This window comes from Oreochromis niloticus, linkage group LG10 (assembly GCF_001858045.2).
Source record: "Oreochromis niloticus isolate F11D_XX linkage group LG10, O_niloticus_UMD_NMBU, whole genome shotgun sequence".
Lineage (NCBI taxonomy): Eukaryota > Metazoa > Chordata > Actinopteri > Cichliformes > Cichlidae > Oreochromis > Oreochromis niloticus.
In genome coordinates, this window is record NC_031975.2 from 11,640,667 (window position 1) to 11,663,723 (window position 23,057).

General features: G+C 40.3%; 2 protein-coding genes across 12 annotated transcripts; one reads left to right on the forward strand and one right to left on the reverse strand.

The window, feature by feature from the left end:
- Positions 1-299: 299 nt before the first annotated feature.
- Positions 300-7,939, reverse strand: bco2a (beta-carotene oxygenase 2a). Its single transcript, XM_003446796.5, has 12 exons — positions 7,783-7,939; positions 6,150-6,339; positions 5,852-6,063; positions 5,367-5,482; positions 5,167-5,269; positions 4,606-4,734; positions 4,345-4,505; positions 3,619-3,786; positions 3,237-3,374; positions 2,445-2,627; positions 1,687-1,797; positions 300-840 (listed from the first exon to the last, which is right to left on the reverse strand). Exons 1-12 carry the CDS (start codon positions 7,808-7,810, stop codon positions 724-726), a joined length of 1,656 nt encoding a protein of 551 aa, XP_003446844.1. The 5' UTR covers positions 7,811-7,939; the 3' UTR covers positions 300-723.
- Positions 2,544-22,075, forward strand: snx19a (sorting nexin 19a). Of its 11 annotated transcripts, none has more exons than XM_005472056.4 (13): positions 2,544-2,659; positions 9,795-9,931; positions 11,348-12,841; positions 12,934-13,069; positions 13,157-13,257; positions 13,351-13,470; positions 13,771-13,889; positions 14,050-14,146; positions 14,253-14,394; positions 14,839-14,962; positions 16,459-16,643; positions 16,740-16,827; positions 17,064-22,075. In XM_005472056.4, exons 3-13 carry the CDS (start codon positions 11,372-11,374, stop codon positions 17,173-17,175), a joined length of 2,694 nt encoding a protein of 897 aa, XP_005472113.1. In that variant the 5' UTR covers positions 2,544-2,659; positions 9,795-9,931; positions 11,348-11,371; the 3' UTR covers positions 17,176-22,075. The 11 variants fall into 11 exon arrangements, 7 of the variants coding, with proteins under 7 accessions (XP_005472113.1, XP_019219369.1, XP_005472114.1 ...); XM_019363824.2 differs by having other exon boundaries at positions 2,563-2,659; positions 9,845-9,931; XM_005472057.4 differs by having other exon boundaries at positions 2,578-2,659; positions 9,792-9,931.
- Positions 22,076-23,057: the final 982 nt, after the last annotated feature.

Genomic DNA, 23,057 nt, shown 5'->3' on the forward strand with positions numbered 1-23,057 from the left:
AAAGTGTTAATGTTGAAACTTTAATTAAAAAATTATATTTAAAAAACAGTACAAAAGTGAGATTTGTAAAAATTAGTGGAATATTAAAATTTATTTTAAAAAACAAACAAACAAACAAACAAAAAACTTTTTGGCACTTGGGTGACCACAGATTTACCTCCAGCTGTACCTTACGAGTCCTCCCTCTGAAACACACGGTGAATAGTGGGGGGGGGGGGGGGGGGGGGGGGGATTTTTGGTATTCTTGTATCGATATTAAATGAAAGGACTCTGGAGACACTACCATCTCATGCGCCGCCTTCCTGAGATGACATTAGCCAAGCAAACTTGCATTAAATCAGCCAAGTCGAAAAACCGTCCAACACTGATCACACTTCGCTTGACAAAGCGACCTACCTCCTAATTCAGAACAAGCTAACAGCTCAGTCATAAGAGTAAAAACGGGACTCCAACGTCTATTTGCAGTAAACTACTTAAGAGAGATAGCATAAATCAGATTATTGTAACATTCAGCACACTGCAAAATGTTAATTGCAACATGCTTGTATTGTCAGTGAAATATGGTGATAACATATAATGTGTGGTGATCCCCACCTGTAGTGAATATCTATAGACAGTATACGTAAGCATAAAAAGCAGCAGCAACTCAGTACCATCTGATAATATAACTGTCTAATGCTTATCGATGCGTTGTATTCATGGGGAGTCTAAAAGACAAAACGTTTATGCAGAGGCACTGAAGGTACCGTGGAAGCCATAAGCCATGTTAACAGGCACATAGGCTCGTCCTAGCTCTTCAAATGTCCTGGCATCCAAAATCAGGAGGAAGGTCCCTTTATCCTGGAGAGAAACGTTTGATGGTGTTAACACACACACACACAAAACAACACACTTCTCTACACACCACCACATGGTGAAAGACTTCACTTAGGTTCAATACACCAGGTGGAGGTATGCTTGAGAGGTGTGGATGTCTTTAGAAAAGCAGCTTTAATTAAATTCAAGGACCAGAACGCATTTTGTGTGTACAAAAGAATATTAAAAGGGTCCTCATCCAGTGTTTCAGGGGTAATTAAAACTGATTAGGATCTTTTAAAATAAACAGACAGGGCAAATGAACAATTAACATTTGCTATAGGGGAGATGGACACAATAGCACAATGCTCAGTTTAGATTCAGGCTGCCCAATGTGCTGTCAGTAAGACGGACACTGGGATGTAGTAGAACATCATTTTTAGGGGAAAAAAAAAAAATCTTATATTACTCAGAAAACCTTTTACTGGCACCATTAATGTTGCCAGCAAGTGCACTTTCTGCCATTAATCTTGAAGGCTTTAGAAAGTTCTGTTTTTAATTCCAAAAATTCACTCGCGTAAATTCAGCAATGAATATTTATGACTCTGCTCGTCGCCTACATGAATATTTATGATAGATCGTGTCCAGCTGATTAAAGAACTGGAAGAGGAAACGAATCGAGCTTAGGCTGACTTGCAGACAAGCTGGTACCTCAAATTCAGGAAACCATAAACCTCTGATAACGTCATGAGACACAACAGGGTTTGAAGGGACATTTTTTTATTGAGTCAAATACAAGCAAAGAGGTAAACTATAAAATTGATGCAGCTGCACAATGATCAGCACATTAGGCAGATGTATTTGCTACGTCTGTGCAGCTGAGAGTCTTACCTGTGATGGGGTGAGAACCACCGAGAGGATGACACCATCATCTTCCTCCACAGCATCAGGTGACGGCACAAACACAGGCTCTGAGGGGTAGAAACCCTTCTGGTACCAGACCTGTGGATTATCATTTTCACAAGTGTCAGTGTTTTTCAATTTAACTCCAGATTTTAAAGTTGATCTTGTTCTTATCAAGACATGAGCAGAATGATACTACAAGCCAATAGCAGCATCTTAATTTTGCTCCTTCAACTACTGGCTCAGTTCCAGTCTGGTATTTGTTAAACACACAACTGAATGCTCCCAGAGCAGCAAATTGCTCGCACTCATAATCACAGTTGCTATGGAAGCAGTCAGGATGTAGTTAATTTTTCCCAAACGCTACTTCTACATTTTGGCCTTACTTTTAACAAAAGTAATGGTTTAATATTTCATGTGTAGTTCATCTGAGGCATCCTTTACCTAGTTTTAAATATTTTTTACTAAGTAACAATACATAAAACTTTAAATCTGAAAGATCATGAGCTTTTACTGTGACAGCCCAGATGTGGTTGAATTTATAGACAATTGTCTGCAGCAGTGTAGGAAGACAGTTGATATTAACCAGAAAGAAGCTGCAATAAGCCAATAGACCATTTAGATGATTCATTTAAATGATGTTAACTAATAATTTACACAATATAATAGCAGTGAATATGATCAAATTCACTAACGCTGTCTCATGCTTAAATGAGGTGGAGCCCTTTGCACAGTATCATACACACCTTGAATGTCTTGTCCTTCAGGTCCATCTTGAGCAGAGAGTCTCCCACCAGATGTCTGAAGCCACAGCCGTAGAAATAACGGTACGGATGTGCGTTACATCTGGCGTAGTTGATCTGCGGGAACTCCATTCCACCGTACTCATGGAGGTCATCTCCATGGAGATCCTCGTGCTGGCAGAACACCTATTGAAAAAGAGGATGAACTACCACCTAAGGTCAGTAGAGCGTGCGAGCTCTGTGACCACGAGCTTCACCTTTAACTGGGCTCATGTTTCTGCAACCTAGTTATGTGAACTCTGATTGCATACATTTGTTCTAACATACTAGAAATTATGTAAACTTCCATCCACACAGGTCAAACTACACAAACTGTAAAAATGATAAAAATCACTACAGAAACATCTCTTAAGATAACAGAATAGATTTTGTGCTGATGTTACCCATTAGTCTAAATATAAATATCCCAAATTACATTCACATATCCAACAATCCCACTAGTTTTACAAATGTAGCGGTTACTTTTAAGTAGGCTTTTCTATAACCTTACAAATTTTACAAAAACAACAAAAAAAAAAATCCTAGTACTCATTTTATTAACTTAATTTTCTGCATCTGCTTTACTTCTGCCACTTAGATTAATTTCAAAATAAGAAGCTTAATATTTCCACTGCCTGCTTGTTGACTTGTACAACATTGTATGAGTTGTCAAGACAGCTCATTTCTAGTCACTGCCTCCAGCATGTGTGCTACAGGTGAAGTGTAAATGAAGGCATGAGCAAGAAGTCAACTCACCTTGTCGTCACCGATTTTGACACACGATGCATTGCTGGAGGGTCGAGTGTTCAGGTTCTGGTCTTTTGGGGTTTCATTGGTCACATGCAGTGGCAGAACAAAACGCCGAGGGAAAACCCTGCACAAGGTGTTGTACACCTGAGAGGGACAATATTTGTACATTTTAGATATTTGGTTCATTCAAATCTGAACAGACTGAAATCCATAAAGCTAACACTGAACATCTTTCTCACTAAATCATTTAGTAAATTAGCAAAGCCAATATTGTCTTCCCCCGTTATAAATATTTACGCCAAAACTTAAGTACAGTGCAAAAAAAAAAACAATCTATTTTTCTTGCTACATTTATTTTGTAACCATGTGTGCATGCAATTATACTGACCTCATCCAGTGCGTCTCCTGATTTACGCAAGTTCTGGATGAGGTAGTTGTTGATGGCTTGGCCGTCGTCGGAGCAACACATATCGAGCATCAAGAATCCATCCTCCTCAAAGGCGTTGATTTGATGGAAGGTGGAGAAGGCTTTGGTGTGGTACTTCACTGAGCTGACCTGCGGTACAGTGTATACAGTTACAGAATTTCTGTCAAGTACTTAATTTAGCTGTAAACTACAAAGACACTCTCCTTTAAGGACAGTACTTCTCAACATCACCGTCACTTATTCAGAAGACAAATTAGGTTAAAAATTAAAAAAAAAAAAAAAAAAATCAACATAGAGTAATAAAATCTTAATATATACACAAAATGCTTATTACATCTGTTACATTACATTCTGAATCACCTAGTTTTCTCTGTGTAGCCCTTTAAATGGGGCCACTCTAGGGAGTTTTCCTACTGCAATGTCATTGCAAATTTGTGGCGCAAAGCAGAGATGGACATTTTCAGCGTAGGTCGCCCCCTAATGGCCTGGAGTGGAATTCAACCAATGTTTCAAATCCACACCCAATCTAAATGGATTCTGTCTTTGCCCACACTTTGCCTCTTTTTACATTTACATTACATGCAGGCTTGCTATTTCTTGCATAATCAATCAACAGGAACATCAGTTGTTATTGTATATAAATATAATATTGAAGTGCAGTTAAAAATATTAACAGTCACATCTCACCTCGCCTGTGTGCTTGTTCACGAGGTGGAAGACTGTCTCTTGTTTGGGATCCCAGTAGATGCCATCACTCAGAGCCTTTCCTCTTATTTTACATGTGACTATCTTCAGCAGGTCCATCTTGACTGGCTGCTCGATGAACACCACGTAGTTCTCAGACATGGCTGGAAGCAGGAAGAAAAAGTTTAGCAAGCTTTGCAGCTGAGGGCAGCAAATGGAAAAGAAATCAAGCATAATGAGTGGTACCCTGGTGTGCTGGCTTACCAAAGCTGTGGTAGTAGGAGGGATGGGACTTGTTTGCAGGCACAATAGAACAGAGGATTTTGGCTCCTTGCAGAGTGTCTTTGCTTTCCGTCTTCTCAGGAGGTACTCTGATGATATTGTAGAGGACTCCTGGAAGGAGAAGTGTTTTACAAAACATAGTTCCATCCATTTTCCATCCATCCATTTTTCAGTACGTCCTGTACTGTTTGCCAATCTGTTGCAAGGATAACAGAGACAGACAACTAGTGATATCTATGGCCAATTTAGAATCAACCTAATTAACCCAACCCAGTTAATCTAATGTGCATGTCTGTGGACTCTGGGAGGAAGCTGGAATGCCTGGAGAGGCAGCGATGACGCACTTTCCACATAAAGACCCAAGTCGGCCAGTGGATTTGAATCCAGACGCTTGCTGTGATTTGACACTGATAACTGCCGCATCTCCTTTCTTTCAACAAAGTACAGCTCATTTCTTTTTTCTAAATCAAGATTTATTTTTTTTTAAAAAGAGCCATGTAACTGTGCAGACTTAAGTGTGGATACTTGACTCAAGGAACAAACCTCTTCTTCCATAGGAGTTGCCCATGTTGTAGGTGGTACCATCTGGATCATAGTGGGGGTGAGCAGTGGCTCCATTTACTGCAATGAACTTACTCCAGTCCACCTGCAAAACAACAGAATGATAAGGATGTATACTGTGTTTATACCAGACTACACAATGACAAAGAAATGTGTTTACTGCACATAACAAATGACATTACCTTCTCTAAAGTTTCTAGGGTCTCTGGGTTCATTCTGTGCATGAAGTTTGTCTCTGTGCTGACATAGTAGTCCCCTTTGTATTTCACAAAGCTCACACTTGCATTGTCTGTGGGTTCTGTAGCAAAGACAAACAAAGGATGACATGTTTTTTTAGGACTGAAAGCTTTTCTCCTTTTAAAGAAATTGGTCTACTATATGATTTACAGTTTGTAGTTATACTGGAGGGTCCAGTGGGAATGTAAAACATTTTGTGCTCCCCCTCTGGTTCCCCACTGTAAAGCCTTGTTATGTAACTTGGGTATATACAGAACACTTAAGAGGCTCCATCCCAGGAGGATTTAGCAAAGCAAAGTTAGTATAAACTTGATTTTATCTCTAGCTGTTGTGGCTCTTCTGCTCTTTTTTATTTTGTAAAGTGCAGGAGAAAACCAGCTTTTTGCTCTATTATGCACATATACTTCATCCCACTGTCTTATTTACTCACCAAACTTCTCAAAGCGAGAAAGGAAACGCTGGAAGAAGTTTTTACAGGGGTCAGGCATGGCAAGCGTGCCAAACTCAGACATCATGATCCGGTCCCGCTCGCTGTTCTTTTTGAAGGTATCGCTCTGCAGGAACCGACTCATGTACGTCACCTCGCCTCTCTCAATCTTGAACTGGTGCAGCATGGCCATCCCATCAAACCAATGGTTGTAGCTGTCATGAAACACAGATGTTAAGGCTCGACTCCATTGTTATAGACACGTTCATTTTGTGCTTTGCAGCAGGTCTAAACAACTCACTGTGTTTTTCCAAACTCGAACTTCCCAGGGCCATTGCGGAGGAGTCTGCCATTGATCCAGGAGGGAATGGTTCCCTCTACTTTGGTAGCTACTGGCTCAGGGGTCTCCTCTACAGAGCGGACCAGGGCAGCAATTGTCTCCAGCCCCTTCAGTACCTTGCCATTGTGGGCATTTTTTGCCTGATCTGAACCTAAATGAAAGAATGGACAGAAATGACCTTTCTTTAGTCCAACTTTTGCTTTACACTTCTTACAGATGGACAATATTTCCCTTTTATTTAGTAACTGCTGTAAACAACAGACGACCCAAGTATAAACTTTACTTTTCTTGTGGTGAAACAGTTCTGCATGCAGCTCAATAAATTTTTTTTAGAAAGGAATGAAAACAGGCACTCGGGGTCTGTGCCACATTAGAGCTCTTTAGTTGCCCAAGGTTTGCTTCTGAGCAGAGTTTAATGACATTTGGCTTGGTAAGTTTTACGTAACACTGTTGAAATGCAGACAGAAGGACAAACAAACAGCATTTGGGGGATAAAAAAAATAAAAATAAAGTAAACTTTCACCATGATTAAGAAACATTTAAAACCTGCCATTACTTTTTCAAGTGTTCATTTACTTGCTTACAGTTCATTTACAGCTACTAAAACATAAAATATAAAGTATAAAATAACCAGTAACATTGAAATCTGCTGTTCTAGTTTAGGGTGTCCTGTATTTGCAGAAAAGCTACAACAAACAGCTCAGTGCCCTGCTGAGATCTTTTAGAGAGAACCCTGTTTAACCGCTTCAGATCCTCAGTGAAAAAGCCACCAACTGCTCCTCTGACTCCAGTGTTAAAGACGCATGACTTAAATTATTCACAACAGTCAGCTGTACAGTTACCATCCACCCCTGCCACTACTGACAGGGAAGGGCTTCATTTTTACAAAAGTAAAAGCACATGATTGTTTAAACAACAGTATATCCTGGAGATCCACTCAGGCAAATTACAATGTACAAAAGTTTAATTTCTGGAGTTTGAGACAATGACAAACATGTCGCTTTAAGCTTTATCCAAATACACCCAGTGCCCCTTTCCTATCATATTGTACTGTACTACAGGGGGGTGACAAATCAAAGAAAAACCTTGAATAAACCGGTGTTGAAACAATTAGTTTGATGTGGAGGGAAATTTTCTGCTATAAGTTATGGCTAATTATATTTGGCCTACAGCAGACGGGCTGTTACAAAATCCCCATAAACGTGACGGTTGTGCTGTAGCTAAACAGCAGATATCCAAGTCTCCCAGTACAGCCTCAGCTCTACTCTGTTTTGCTGGTAGTGTAATGCCTGTCGAGTTTTTCATATCCACAGGCCTGTGAAATTAAATCCACACATACCACCGTAAGGCTGAAAGAACACTCTGTACTGATATTACTGTACATACAGTCACAAGCGCCCATCGCCGCGCTCTCAACAGTCCCGCTGATTTATAGAGATGCAAATATGATAAATGCGATTTTATCAAGTGCTCTTCAAATGCTCGTGGCTTGTAAAACGTGCTGCTTCCTGTAAGTTATGAAACCTGCAGCGCACCGTTCTGTGTCCTCTGAAAAGTATTACCGTACAGTATTCACAGCAAGGAGGAAGCTTACCTGGACGCTCGAGCTTCACAGATGACATGACAGGTGATGGATGCAGTTCCTGTTTTCTATATCCGTGTCCTGCTAGACCACAGAAACCCACTCGGTGATGTGCGTGGAGCTGTGACAGCCGCCTGCAGCGATAAACTGCGTTATGTAAGCTATAAGAGAGAGAGAGAGGGAGAGAGAGAGGGAGAGAGGGAGAGAGTCACTTGTGCCCGCCTGGGCTTGCAGTCACACACAGTGCCCACAAAACAGAGGTTATGAAATAAGGTAGGCAGAAAAATGAATAAGCATTTACAACAGCAGCTACATGCAGGCCTATACAATCATAAGCTACACTCTGGGCCAGCTACACCTGCTTAAACCACGTGGTGTGCTAACAGGTGATTTTCCAGGTTTCTATGTTTTATGTCTAACATCTTTGCTTATATTGGTAAATAAGCTGTAGTCAACAGGACTGGCAAAGAGATTATACTGTATAACAAAAAATAATAAATTGCGTTGGCTCTCTGTGTGGCAGGCAGAGTAGAACCAATTTACTGGAGAACACAAAGGATAAACTAAAACAGCTATACTGCTGATACTCTGTTTTTGTATAAATGTGTTTCTAAGGCCATAAGGATGAAACCACAGCACTCGCGGACCACAGACAGCACACAACAAACACAACAAAGGCAAATCTGAGAGAATCAAATACACAGGAAGGTGATTAGGAAAGTGGAGACAGATGAGGACTCAGCAAGGACAAATCAAGAGTAAGAGAGAGGGGAAGCAAAACTGAAAATAGTGCACAAAAGACAGGAGCTACTACAATAAAACACGAGGCAGAGACAAAGACACAGGAATCTGACATAAAGAAAAGTAAACAAACAGACATGACTGACTTTACAAGGAGACACTAAAGGATGACACATGGGAAAGAGTTAAAGGAAACAGGAAGGGAAATCACTAAATATTGCACAACCAAGATATGAGTAGAAGAGAGATAGTACTTCTTAGGAGCACTTTAGATAACTTATTTACCTCCAAATGTTTTTGGCAGCAAGCAACTGACAAACTATGGCAGTAGCATCTATGTTAATGCAATTTATCTTAACTGTTCTCCAAGTTAAGGTTTGCCTCTCCTCATTTACACCTACACCATAGTGTAGGTGTAATAGAATATCGTAGGCTATTGAGGATAATAAACATAAAACAAGACCACTCAGAGAGTGCAACTCCCCCTGAAGGTCAAGGGCTAAGGACTAAAGCCTTGATGTTTTTATTACATAAAAATGCTGATGACAGCATTGGTAATATATAAATCTACTGTAGTAAATTCAAATCTTTTGTGTCATTGTGATGTGACATAATCTCAAATAGAAAAAATAATGTTTTAAGGAGCTCAGACAAAGAAAGTGCTTACTCCATGTCGTCCCCCAATGTCCCCCATGACTAAAATATTACTTTAATATACACCAATAAGAGCAATATAGAATATATGAATCAGGACTTCAAAACTTTACTTTACAGTTATGGGTTGCCGATCACTTTATTCCTACATTTATGTGTATCCATATATATCTATATACATATATATCTATATATGTGTATATATATATATATATATATATATATCTATATATATATATATATATATATATATAGATAGATAGATATATATAGTTTTTGATCAACTTGTAAAACAGATCAAAAGCACTGGTGGTCAAGTCACTCTCATTACTCTGCAGAAAACACTGGTGAAAACACAGAAGTACGCAATTAAATCAAGAAGAAATGTAAAGATAATGAATTTAAAAATATATTTAAATGTGTGGAACTGTAAAAATGGAGTAAAGGAATTTAACTTATGCTGATTTAGCTACTAGCTCTTAAATGTGTATCATTTGTATGCTTGTTTTATGTCTGTTCATTTATTTATGGTCACATAGTTTTATTCTCTAAAATCTGCATACTTATCGCTAGCATTTGTTTTCAGCTGCACATAGATGACCGTATTGCTCTTTAACTGTCTCAAGTAGACAACCAGCAGCCAGGGAGCTGTCCATATGGGCTCTGTGTCTCTATCCAGATAATCTTTGTTGGAGGATTAAGACCGTAGCAGGAAGACATTCAACACGACCTGCATTTGTCCAAAGAGGGTCCTTTAACCTTTCAGGTAATGTGTGTTTTTCTGCTTCATAGCCTAAACTAATAGAAATCCACTGTCAGTAGGCTGCAGGCTAGCTGCATATAATAGGTGAGCTTCACTGACCTCTGCTCTGACCTTAGTTGCTGCTAGCCCACAGTACTTTTGTAAACACGCTCTGGATTTCTCTCGAGGTTTGACTGTTATGCGAAATATAGAAAGCAGAAAAAAGTTCAACAACAGGCAGCGCAAGACTCGCTGTCCATTAAAGTTTATATCAATTTACTGTTGACATGGAAGAAAGTCCTCTGACATGATACTGTAACAGATGGTGCGTTCAAGCGTAATTATATTGTCACAGGGCAGTTAATGGAGTATAACATTATACTCCATACAAACAACATAATAGGTTTATAGCTGTCATATGGACCTTTTGCTTCCAAATGACTTCGGACATTATCTGATCATTTTTTATTATTCTCATGAAGGCAGCAAATATAAAACAGTCTCTCAGTATAAGTGATTGTACTCTGGAACAGTAACTTTGTTGGGTCAGTGTTTTGAATCCAGTACAGCACTTAACCCATCTAAAGTTTAACATGTATTATGATCAGTGGAATTAAATCACACATCCTCCAAATTATGTGGTGCATTTCCAGTAAACACAACACAATTTCTCTTTATGTCATAAAAAAATTAATGAAATGCTAAATTATTTTTCTAATTCCCTGCATATTCTGGTCTTATCGTTTTAATTATGAGGATTTAGATTCTTATCTCTGTTGGATATTAATGTATTATGAATATCTTTTTGGTTTTGAATAGTAAACTAATTGTCTTCTGCTACTGTGGGAAACTAGAGACTAGTCTTCCTATTTCTTTTCTTTTTTTCCCTCTTTTTAGATTTTAACTTACAAGAAATTATCAAATGAAAAGGGGAAATTTGTAAAAAAAAAAAAAAAAAAAAACTTGAGGGAACTAGATTACATTATAATGCAAATATTTGTTAATGGCAGGCCTATAAAGTGATATGGAAAAGCCCCAGCATAGACACAAACACTGTGTAAACATAGATCTGAGTGAGAGTTGTAGCTGGCTGGCTTTATCATGTGAGAATTGAAGCCATTAAACCAGGGATGGGGAACTCCAGGCCTTAAATGCTGGTGTCCTGCAGGTTTTAGATATCACCCTGGGTCAACACACCCGAATCAAATGATTAGTTCATTGGCAAGCCTCTGGAGAATTTAAAGACATGTTGAGGAGGTTATTTAGCCATTTAAATCAGCTGTGTTGGATCAAGGACACACCTAAAACCTGCAGGACACCGGCCCTTAAGGCCTGGAGTTCCCCTGCCCCTGCATTAAACAGTTATACTGAAATTTAGTCATTACTATAATGTTCTTATTGCCTGTTATTTAACAGTATATGCATATATTTTTTCAACAGGACAAATCTCCACTGCCGATCATAATGTCTTTATTGGATTTTCTTGGGCAGGGGAAGCTGTTGGGGGTCGGAGCTCTGCTGGTGTGGCTCGTCCTCTTCCACCTTCTTGTTAATGTTTGGCTCCTTTGCGTCTTCACCAGTCTCCTGGTGGTTCTCGGAGGCTGGCTTGGGTCACGGGCTCTGCTGGATGCCAACAGCGTTCTCCACCTGGAGCACTTTTTGCCTCTTGGCAACATTAACCCACCTCAGTATTCACCTGAGCATGAGTGGAGATTGAACCATGAGATCCACAGCGCTGTCCACAAAGCAGTGCGTGACTTCGTGTCCTCGTGGTATCGCACTCTGCTGCCCGAGGTGGAGGGCGAGTTTGAGCGTGCGGTGCGTAATTCGATGCTGGAGTCAGTGATGGAACTGAAGGAGCGTGCCCGGCGAGTGGACAGAAAAGCCATGGTTCAGCGGTTGCTGGAGGTGTACGGGGGTCACCTGCAGAACTATATGACAGTAAGACAGATACAGTCAACACAAAAGGGAAGCATGAGCCTCTGGCAGCTCTACAGTGAGGTAGACACCCCTCATCCAGCTGTGAGCAGCAAAGCTGCTGAGCTCAGCTACTCCAGAGCTCTAGTTCACCTTATACTACATGTGCTGGTTCCATACCCACAGATGGAAACCAGGACAGGAGGTTACATGGTTACAGAACTTATTACCTGCAACGTGCTGCTACCACTCATAAGCAGGATATCTGATCCTGACTGGCTCAACCAGACCATTGTAGACATACTTACCAGATGCAGAGAACCACAGCAGGAAATCAACGTGGATGACCTCCCAGTAGATCCCCTATACAAATGTCAGATCGACCAGGAGTCCTGGGCCACCTGCAAGTCACTGTCTTCTTCCGATCAAGCTGGTCTCGCCAGCAAAAGCACCTCTGACCTTGATGACCTGAATGAGAGCCGGAGCACGATCCATGAGAGGGAGTCCTCACTGAGCAGCATGGTTAGCTTGGCGTCAGCTGGGAAATTTCAAAGCTGTCGCCCAGGTCTGCTCACACCATACAAAGTGAACTGCTGTCCGCTCACATCTGCCCACCACTCCAACTCGTCAGAGTCCAAAATAATTTCACTGGACTCGCTAACTCAGGCTGACTCTGATGATGATCTGAAAGGAGGCTTTTGCGAGTGTGGTCCTTCAAACAACTTCTGCAGCATGCTCACTTCAAAAGATGATGAAGCCTATGGATGCTTTGGTCCTCTGAGAAATCTAGGACAGAAGGTGGTGGTGCCGGTGGACTCCCAGTGGCCGGCAGGCATAGCTCAAGAGAAATCTCCAGGTTGCCCTAGAAGAAAGCTCTGTTTACCCTCTTATAGCTTGGATTCCCCCAACAACGCAGCGGCACCTGTGAACATCCAGAATGTCAGAATTGGTGGCACCATCACCGCAAAAGAGCAGCGTGGCACCGGCACACATCCCTATATTCTTTACACTGTAAAGGTACAGTCATGCCACAGCCTGGTACAATGAAGCTGGCTTATGAAATTGGATTATTGATGATTGCATACTGCACACCTCTTTCTGTTTAACAGTTTGAGACACCGACCAGTGACGGCAGTGCCACTCCACAGCCTGCTGCCTGTCACGCCGTCAATCGCAGATACAGCGAGTTCCTCAACTTGCAGACACGTTTAGAGGAGAAGCCCGAAATGAAGAAATTAATCAAGAGTAAGACATCGTCCTCTGCTTGAAGACATCACCAAACCCTAGTAGTCCAAGAAGAAATGCCACATTTATTTATTTATTGCATTTCAGATGTCAAGGGCCCAAAGAGGATTTTCCCTGATCTCTCATTCAGCAGTCCAGACGGTGAGAAGGTTGAAGTGCGTAAAAGCCAGCTGGATGCCTTCCTAAAAGTAAGCGTCTGGATTATAACTTTTTTCATTTGCAGGATTTACATGGGTTTTGGTTTTTTTTGTTCTTGTGCTATAATTGTTATTGTTTTCTAGCAATTAAGCAGCATTCCTGAGATAGCCAACAACGAAGACATGCAGGAGTTCCTTGATCTCAATTCAGGTGTCTGTGCATATTTTGGAAGAAAACCTTTTGCCAAGTCAAGAATTGATAAGGTAGGAATGAGCCAACAGAAACTTAAACTAATAAGTAGTTGCATTTTGTGAAATTTACTCTATTACTCCACTGCAAGAGTTAACTAAGAAGCTTTATGCCTCAATCTTGAGGATAGAGTTGGACCTTTTGTGTAAATCTGTAAAAAAAATTCCACATTGTGATACTCAAGAATGCACAAAATAGAGAAGAAAAAATACTCAAGAAGCTAATCATGTTCAGAATGAGACAAAAACTGGAGGCTTTTTCTTTTTTCTACAACTTGAATTTAATTATTTCACATATGTTTGATTGATTGAAAGATGATGGAAAATGCTTTGGACACTTTGAAGACAGCTTTCCCACATCCAGAGCCCCTCAGCCCAACAGAGGACATCGACGGAGATCCTGATGGAAGAACAATGGACAACAGAAAATACAGGTAAGAGCTCTATCTGCCCGATACCAATCTTCACACACATTCAAATCGACTTTTCTTCCTTATTATTAATTCAGCGAGTTAATTCTCAGCTTCTTTTGTGTTGGATTTAATTCACTTTTTTTGCAACCTGGGGTTTCCTGTTTTGTGTTCTGTGCTTCAGGAGGCTTTTCCCAAGCAAAATCTCCCCAGCATTCAATATACCCAACATTCCTGATCTACATCCTAAAGTGACATACTGCTTCAGTGAAGGTAGCACTGTAAGTTATTATTCTTCATTAACTATCAACACAAATGTGTTTCAGACTAATGTGGGAGAGCGTTGACATTTTCTTCAGAAATCATTTGCTTATTCTGACTTTCTAGGTCCTCACTGGCATGTCACTGTCCCACCTTGAGAATTTTGTTGGTGAGCAGGAAAGACTGTTATGCGGACAGAATGGGAAAGAGACCAAGCAGAGGTGTGAGCAAGATGTGAAGAAGACTTCAGGGAAAACTCACGGCACAGGTTGAGTTTGTCTGAAGTAGATTTATCCACATTGGCAAGATGCACTGACACAGTTTTACCACATGGGTGCAGCAAAACCTAATGTCTGTGGTGGCTGTAGCTCAGCAGTAGATTTGCAGCAATAGGGCACAATACACAGACTTTTTGAATCCACATTTGGTAAGAATTTTTTTTGACTTGCAGTGAAAAATCTTGACCACAGCATCTATTAATAGATATTTCTGATTAAAAACATTTTTTGGCTGACTGTTTATTAACAACACAAAGGTAACTCCATGTTTTTGCCCACTACCACTAATGGTGTGTTCTGCCTTTTTACAAGTAGTCAAATATTTTTTTAATTCATTTGTGAAGATTCCCATCCTTGTGCTGAAATAAACGTATAGTTATTGGGGGTTTGTGTGTGTGTGTGTGTGTGTGTGTTTGTACGACATCTGTACACAGACACAGCTGTGGCAGATGTCGCTTTGAACATCTTGTGTCTGCTGATGAAGGATCAGTGGAGTTGGCTGTGCACTGAGAACATCCAGAAGGCCATCCGACTGCTCTTCGGGACTTTCATCGAGAGGTAAGAGTTCCTCAGCGTCTGCAGCTGTTTGTGAACTGTTGTTCCCACTTCACATACACAACGGGCGAATAACTTCTGACACCCTGGGACGCCCTGTGATAATAAGCCAGATGACTCATAGCAATTAGTTGAACTACAGGCAAGTCTTAAAGTACCGGATGTCCTGTCATTTTCTACTTCTAAACCCAGACAAAACTGAAACGATTGTGTTATTTCTCTCTAAAATATCAGATACATGGTGTATAATCAAATACTTAATCTTGATGGCATTACCTTGGCCTCGAGTAACACTGTGAGGAATCTTGGAGCCATTTCTGAACAGGATATGTCACTCAACTCACACATTAAACAAATCTCTAGGACTGTTTCACTTCATCTGAGCAATATTGTCAAATTAAAAAAACATCCTGTGAGAGTGAGGCTGAAAAATGAGTTTGAGATGTTACTTCTAGAGTGGGTTACTGTAAACACGTTATTATAAAAATCTCCCCGAAAAACCTTCAGTTCAAAGGCCACAGTGAGAGTGCTAATATATTAGCTTCTCTTGATTTGCTACCTGTTAAAACCACAACTTAATTCAAAATTCTTCTCTTTGAATACAAAGTCCTAAATGATCATCATACTATATGGGTAGAGTTTCTTAAAGTAGAATGGGAGGCTGAGCCTTCGACTATCAGGCTCTTCTCCTGTCGAACCAGCTCCCAGTTAGGGATCAGGACACTGACACTCTCTCTACCTTGATCACGAAACTTCAAACTTTCCTATTTGATAAAACTTATACCTCGGGTGACTCTGCTAGAGGACTACTCTCTTTTCACTCTTGCTACATTTATCTGCCATTATTATCACTGGTGTTTGTCTACTCTCTGCCATAGTTAGTGTGATGTCCTTTTGGTTGTTTGCAGTCTTTGTACTGTCATTCTCTGTTATTCACATTGCAGGAAAAATTATTGAATTTTTATTTATTACAGTAAATCACAGCAAGGCCTCAACAGTTGGCTATGGGGTCTATTTTGTGAGCAGGTGACATATTTACAGTCATTTATTTGTCCTTCATTCAGCCAGATCTAGAGGGCACAAGGACAGATCAGTGGTGGTTAGTTGGATTTTAATGGTGCATGATCTTCTCTCTGATTGTCTTTCAGGATTTTTTTTTAGCACACACACATAAATCTTATGGGTTTTTTTGTGCTTTACTTGCTAAACTAAATAACTGCTGGACCCACTTTACCACATGGTGTGTGGGAAATGGGCTTTTCCTACCCCTAATGTTATGCTATCATTAAATGGTCATACTGGTCACAACTTGTGGCTTGATATCTGCCTCTGGGACCTCACTTCTGGCTTAAGGTTCATGCTTTGCATTCTCCTTTAATTGGTTAAAGCACGCTTTTTCATGAGCTTGCATTTAATTCCCCTTCCGTCTGTTTGACACACTGGCATATGTCCTGAACATGGACGCACTCACTAAAGTACTGAACTGATTTCTGTATCAGATGGTTGGATGTAGGTGTCGCCCACCTTACCAGTGCTCCTTGCTGGGTGATTTACCTACAAGTGCTGCAGGAAGCTGTGTGGCCCGGTGGCACTCTGCCTGCACAACCACAGCCTGAGCGAAGTGCTGCACAAAAGGAGAAAACAAAGGAGCAATGTTTGGACTGCCTGATGCAGCTGCTCCCAGGTGAATAACAGCTGTTCAAATCAGATTACAGCTGTTAAATGCTGCCCTGATTTTCACAGCTTCTGACAGTATGTTTCACTGTTTGTCTCTGAGCAGAGCTCATCACTGACATGCTGGGTAATGAGAAGTACAGACTGAGTTTGGAGACTATGCTGGAGTCTTTGCAGGACCACCAGATAAACAAGTGAGTCAGCAACCAAAACCACTGAGCAAACAAGTCTGACTGTTGTGTTTTAACAAAGGAGAACAGAAACTGTATCAGTGCTGGTCTCTGATTATCACTAAACAGTACAACCACAATGTTAATGTTTCAGATAGAACTGAAAACTCCTCTTACCTTTCATATTTATACTATTATATCATCAATCTAAGAATGTCAGATTCTTAATGTCTTTTTCCTACATCTGTGTTTTTCTGCAGGCATCTGCTTTACTGCATCTGTGACCTGCTGCTGGAATTTTTGATCCCCGAGTTGTGTGATAAGAACTTCCAGCATTCTCTACTACAGAGCCTGACCAAAGACACATATTGAGACAACAATGATTGTCATGATGATTTACAAAAATGTGCCTGCTGAAGCCCAGAATTGATCACCAGACAGACTCGGGTCTTAATAACAGTCACAACTCTCAGCAGCTTGTCTGATAGATAAATGGAATACACAGGTAAACAAATATCTGTCATTCAGTTGTGGCGAGCACAGTGTACTTTGCTGTGGTCTGTGTGGGAGCAGCATCAGAGCTGGGAACAACAACAGACTGAAGAAACTGATTAGGAAGGCTGGCTCTGTGAGCCAGCTATCACCCTCTATAACATTGTATATCTGTCTGACAAATGATTGTCTGCCAGATAATATTTGTTTAATTCCTATCATTATTTCATGATCATTTCAACTTCCCATGTGTGTGATAGACTTAGGATTTCTCATCTTATCTCATTATCATAAAACAAGCTTTAGCTTCCATTTCACCTTATAGAAAGTTTGCATCCAAGTAAAATATAATGTATTTGTCCTCTGCCTCCATTTGTTTACTTTTCAAGTTAAATCTGTTAACGTTTCAGAAAGTGTCCGACATTATCCAAAACCTACTCTTTTGCCCCATTTTTAGTCTTTTGGAGAGTGATAAGATGATTAGGTGATGCCTCGTTGGTGGACGCAGTTCATGGAGATGCAGCTTGCCATATACTTGTGCAGGATGTGACATATTCATAAAAGCTTGTAGTCAATGGAGTCCATAGGGTGATGGCGCAACAAAGCGGCATCAACCACGCAGATTAATGAGAAAAAGGAGTGATCCTGGCTTCATATTTATATCATCACGCAAACTGACGTCTGGTTAACATGTCACCCAGTTAAACTAATTTTTTTTGGCTCTTGGGCTCTGTTGCAGACAACATATGATGTTGTTTAATATGCTTAACAAATACACAGTTATTCGCTGTGTAAAACACATGCACTGTTACTGTTGTCTTTATTCTTGATGCATTTGTTTATTCTGATATGGTTGCAAATCGTGCACATTCCTACTTTGGAGCCTGGTAAGTTCACAGCTGGCATGAGTGCATATGTTCATGATAGCTACCTGAAGTATGATGATTCGACAGATGTAGAACTCGACAGATTGCCGGGGCTTGAAAGGAAATTAAGGAGGCTCTTCCAGGATTTTATATAAAGTTTTATTCTGTCTTTTGTCGCCCTTTATCTAATGATTGCTACAGGTCTCACTGTGCTTCCCAGTGCAATTAGTGCCTTCAGCTGAGCCCTCTCACATCTCTGAGTGATATCAGCAGTGTGAAGGAGGTGCTCAGATGAAAGCTAGGAACTTCAGACAGGTGTACTGACTGAATCAATAAATGTTTGAAGTTGAGAGCACTGTTGGGGAATCCCCCTGTCTTCAACACAAAGAGTGAACTTGTGGGATTTTAGCAGTCATAAAGATGATTTTGTGCTAGTTGATGTTTTCTTTGATTACTCCTCTGTGTCAGGTCACTTATTCATATAATCCAGCTCTTCTCACACATTCTTTCACTGTACAAACACTATTTGTGTGAAAGGAGTTAAAGATCGACTGATATTTCGTCGATAAGTATTGTGTTTTAGTTTTCCCATGATCTTTTGATCCGGAGAGCAGTTAAAAAAATACCAGTTTCTTCACAGCCAAAATCCCTGATGAGGGATAAATTAACTGCATGATTTACAAAACCACTTTATGTTTTGCTTGAATGGTAAATTGAAAAAAAAGTAAGGAAAAAAATCACCACTTTTTATAAAGTGCTTCCATGTGGCAACATAATTTTATTAAATATTTAAAAAGAAAATTCTGCAATTTTTCAATATTTCATTGAGGGAAAAAAAATCTGCATCACTTGGTATCTGCATGCACTCTGTACTTGAACTGAAAGCTTTATTATCCGTGTTAAGCACGACAGAAACAGGGACACTGGTGGTTGGTACTCGGACAACTGTCAAGCATCCTTACATAGTCAGCAAGCCAGCCTATTGCAAACAATCTCTGAAATGCTGAAATAATTACAATCAGTTCAAAGAGGGTGTTCGTCTGTAAAAAGAAAAAAAAATCTGGCAGTTCTGTCATGGTGATTGAAAAAGTCTCAAAAATGCGTGCTCTTCCCTGCTCTGCAATTATCTCTTCCAATGTAAAACACTTTTCTACCAATTTATTGTGTTTCCAGCTCTGTTTCTGTTTTAGAAGTGCTTTGTGGTGGAAATCCGAGATGAAAAACCATATACGTGTACGAGTACAATTCTGTGGAATAATCCTGTAACACACGCAAGCTTTATAAAGCTCTCAGACCACAGTGTGAGCAAAAGTTGTATATTGGATGCGCTCAGATCCAACAACAGGGGAGTTGTTCACATATGCTCACATATAAACTGTCAGTCGTCAGGGTGTAAATCCACTCCTATTGTTTCCACTTGCTGGTCAGCAGGACTTCATAAAGTTAATGTTAGGAACATTTAGCACATCTCACTTCCTTTCTTATGAGATCATGGTCTGATACTGGTGGGGCCCCACCTCCTGTCTCATGCTTTGGGACTTGCTTGTGACTGGAAACCAGGGGGGATTAAATGCTTAAACTGCACTGCTGGTGGCCACATATGAGTGGGAACAGCTGTATTTTAACCACAAAATGCTTAGTGCAACAATTATACACGGAAGTTCACAACTTAGATCCATTACAGGAATTGCTGAATCATTCCAAATAAGCATTATTATTCATTTAAAGTATATTGTAAAATATTGTGATTTATCTGATAAAAGTCATCCCCCCACCCTTAGAGTTTTTTAATTGTTAGTGAAAACAGTGAAATTTGTTGTGCACGGTTGTAGGGCTTCCTCGGGGTGACTGGTATAATCTTCATTGGATGTTCATCAGGTCAATTTGTCCAATGCTTTGGTTTATGACTATCCTCCAAAATGAAACTGTGGGGAACATGGCAAGTGAAGGCCAGTATGCTCTGATCCAACAGATGAGTTACTGTTACACAAATTCCTGAAAAATTTCATGCTGGTTGTGGTAGCAGTTATCAGAATACACACTGCACTTTTCATTGAAGTTTTTTGGGTATGAGGCTGCATAGGAACCAGTCAGGGATCTGGACCACAGAGAAATGGAAGTTCTACTGGAAAAGCTTGGGTCCTGCCATTCACGTGGATGTTGCTTTGACACATACCATCAACCAAAACATTATTAGAGACCATGTACATCCTTTCATAGAAGCTGTATTCCCCTTCAGCTGTGGCCTCTTTCAGCAGGATCAATATGCCCTGTCACAAAGACACAAGAAGCACAACAAATTTGAAGTGTTGACCAAATTCTACAGCTCTCAATCCAATCAAATATCTGGGGAATGTGGGGAACAAGCAAGTCCAATTCATGGAGGCCCCACAACTTACAGGACTTACAGGATCTGTTACTAACTTCTTAGTGCCAGATACCACAGCACACGTTCAGGGTCTAGTGAAGTCCATGCCTCAATGTGTCAGGCTTGTTTTGATAGCAAAAGAGGGACTGCCACAATATTAGGCACGTGGTCATAATGTTATGATCAGTGTTTGATCGAAAATGTTGTGCAGGATGTCTGTTTTGGCACACTTTAGGCTCATTAGAACCAACTGAGTACAACTTGAATACCACAGCCTACCTGAGTATTGTTGCTGACCATGTCCATCCCTTTAAACCACAGTGGTCAATGTCACAAATTTCAAATAATCTCAAAATAGTTTCTTGAACATGACATTGAGTTCAGTGTGCTCGAGTTGTGTCCACAGTCACCAGATCTCAATCCAATAGAGCACCGTTAGGTAGTGGTGGAGCAGACGATTAACACCATGCATGTGCAGCAGCGTGATAGTATCTTGTCAATATGGACCAAAAGGAATGTTTCCAGGACCTTGTTGAATCTATGCCATGAAAAATTAACATAGTTCTGAAGGCAAAATGAGGTAGAAGCTGGTACCAGCAAGGTGTACCTAAGAAAGAAGCTGTGAGTTTCATATCTGTAACACGATGATAATGACGATGTATTAAATTAGCTTCATTATAATTCACCATGGTCCCAAATAACAGATGTTCTTTATGAGTTTGCAATAGTTGTGACATGAGGCATGACCAACCGCAGCTAAGAAAGTGTTAGAAAAGCCCAGCACCTGCTGAAGCATCATGAACTGTCTCAGTTTTACAGTGGAATTTCAGTGTTGTAATGATTAATGTACAGTCTCATGGACATTTGTGCAAACATTCCACATGTTGTGATTATTCACAGCAAGTGAACACAACCAGCTAACAAATGTGTTTCCTGACCTTTAAGCTAAATCTTTGTTTTCAAACTCAATCTGTAATTAAAATCAGCATTCTTGTGAAATCTTTGTACATCACTCCTTTTGCCATTTTCCCGTACATCCAATGACGTAAGAATACGTCTTGTATGACACAGAATTTAATCTTTTGGCGTGAGCAAGCCTAACTGCTGATTGTAGTACGTGACCTTGCAATGAAGCCAATCTGGTTCCTGTTAGTGGTGTGTCCTCTGCTGCACAGTGCAGATGTGCAGTGAAGCCTTTAAGGAACTCTTACACCCCACACCCTGCCCTACTTCCATCTACTTAGACTACAAAAAAAATCTGTTTTCTCGAAAAGAATTGCATTTGCTATATGACTTTATCCAGTAGCAATTCTACTGCCTGTACTCCACCCCTTTTTTAGTTTATTTGACTATTTGACCAGTAGAAGGAAAGAGGTTGCATGGAAGCGGTCATAGTGGTAGGCAACAATGCTGTGAATGTATTTCTGAGATTATAAACTTAAAACAGGCTAAAAAGGAGAAATATGATACAATGGATAAGGGAAAAGTGAAAAGGGTGATGTTGACCTCATAGTGACCCCAACTTGAAACAACTGTATGAGTCAAAGCATTTATCACTGAGTTCTGGTAACTCTAACAACTGTTGACCTTATCTGTGGTTTATCTGGAAGTTCATCAGGAGCAGGTTTATGTTTGCCAAAAAGATTATTCCCACCAACCCCATCCATCCATCCATCCATCCATCCATCCATCCATCCGACCATCCATCCATCCATCCATCCGACCATCCATCCATCCATCCATCCATCCATCCGACCATCCATCCATCCATCCGACCATCCATCCATCCATCCGACCATCCATCCATCCATCCATCCATCCGACCATCCATCCATCCATCCATCCATCCATCCATCCATCCATCCATCCATCCACTTCTGCTTATCCAACTTAGGTACACCTTGGACAGTTTGCAGAGCTAGGTTAAAGCTTTTGAGAGCTGCTTTTGTATCCATGGTTCCTTCTGTCCAACCTGTATAAAAATAGTGCTTCCACCCATTTTAAAATAATTACTACCCCTTATATTCAGTCAGTGTCAGCCTGCCCCCCTGTTATACTTAACATTTTCTAATAAGCTGCATGCTTTTCTGCTACTTCCGTTTGCTTCCTATGTTGACTTTTTCTTTCTTAGAGTCCTGAATCTAAGCTCTTTTACTCCAAGATCAATCGTCTTTATTTGAAAGAGATTTGAAATTATGGGTATAGAGCACATGCCAAACAGGGGTCTTTAGGCAATTCTTTGTTTGTGCTAATCAGTTGAATAGCTCTTCTTAAGAGGTCATTACTCTCCCCAGTCGAAATGGAAATGCTTATAATTTTTCAAGTTGAAAAGGTAATGATCACTAGAGCCATTTCTCTGAATCTCAGTGAAAGAATGTGCTGTTTTTGGTATTCCAGTATTTTGGTGCATAACATTAGTCGCCCATCTGCTCTTTTGTGCTCGATATACAGATAGATGTATAGTTGTTATAGCTACACATCTATAGCCATAAAATTATACATCTGTACATTATGGTCTTAACTGCTGA

Coding starts and splice junctions, on each gene's coding strand:
- bco2a (XM_003446796.5), bottom strand. CDS start 7,810: ATGTCATCTGTGAAGCTCGAGCGTCCAG. Junction 3,375..3,618: donor CAGGAGACGCACTGGATGAG/GTCAGTATAATT, acceptor TGTCCCTCTCAG/GTGTACAACACCTTGTGCAG. Junction 1,798..2,444: donor TGAAGGACAAGACATTCAAG/GTGTGTATGATA, acceptor GATAATCCACAG/GTCTGGTACCAGAAGGGTTT.
- snx19a (XM_005472056.4), top strand. CDS start 11,372: ATGTCTTTATTGGATTTTCTTGGGCAGGGGAAGCTGTTGGGGGTCGGA. Junction 13,890..14,049: donor ATGGACAACAGAAAATACAG/GTAAGAGCTCTA, acceptor TCTGTGCTTCAG/GAGGCTTTTCCCAAGCAAAA. Junction 16,828..17,063: donor CAGGACCACCAGATAAACAA/GTGAGTCAGCAA, acceptor GTTTTTCTGCAG/GCATCTGCTTTACTGCATCT.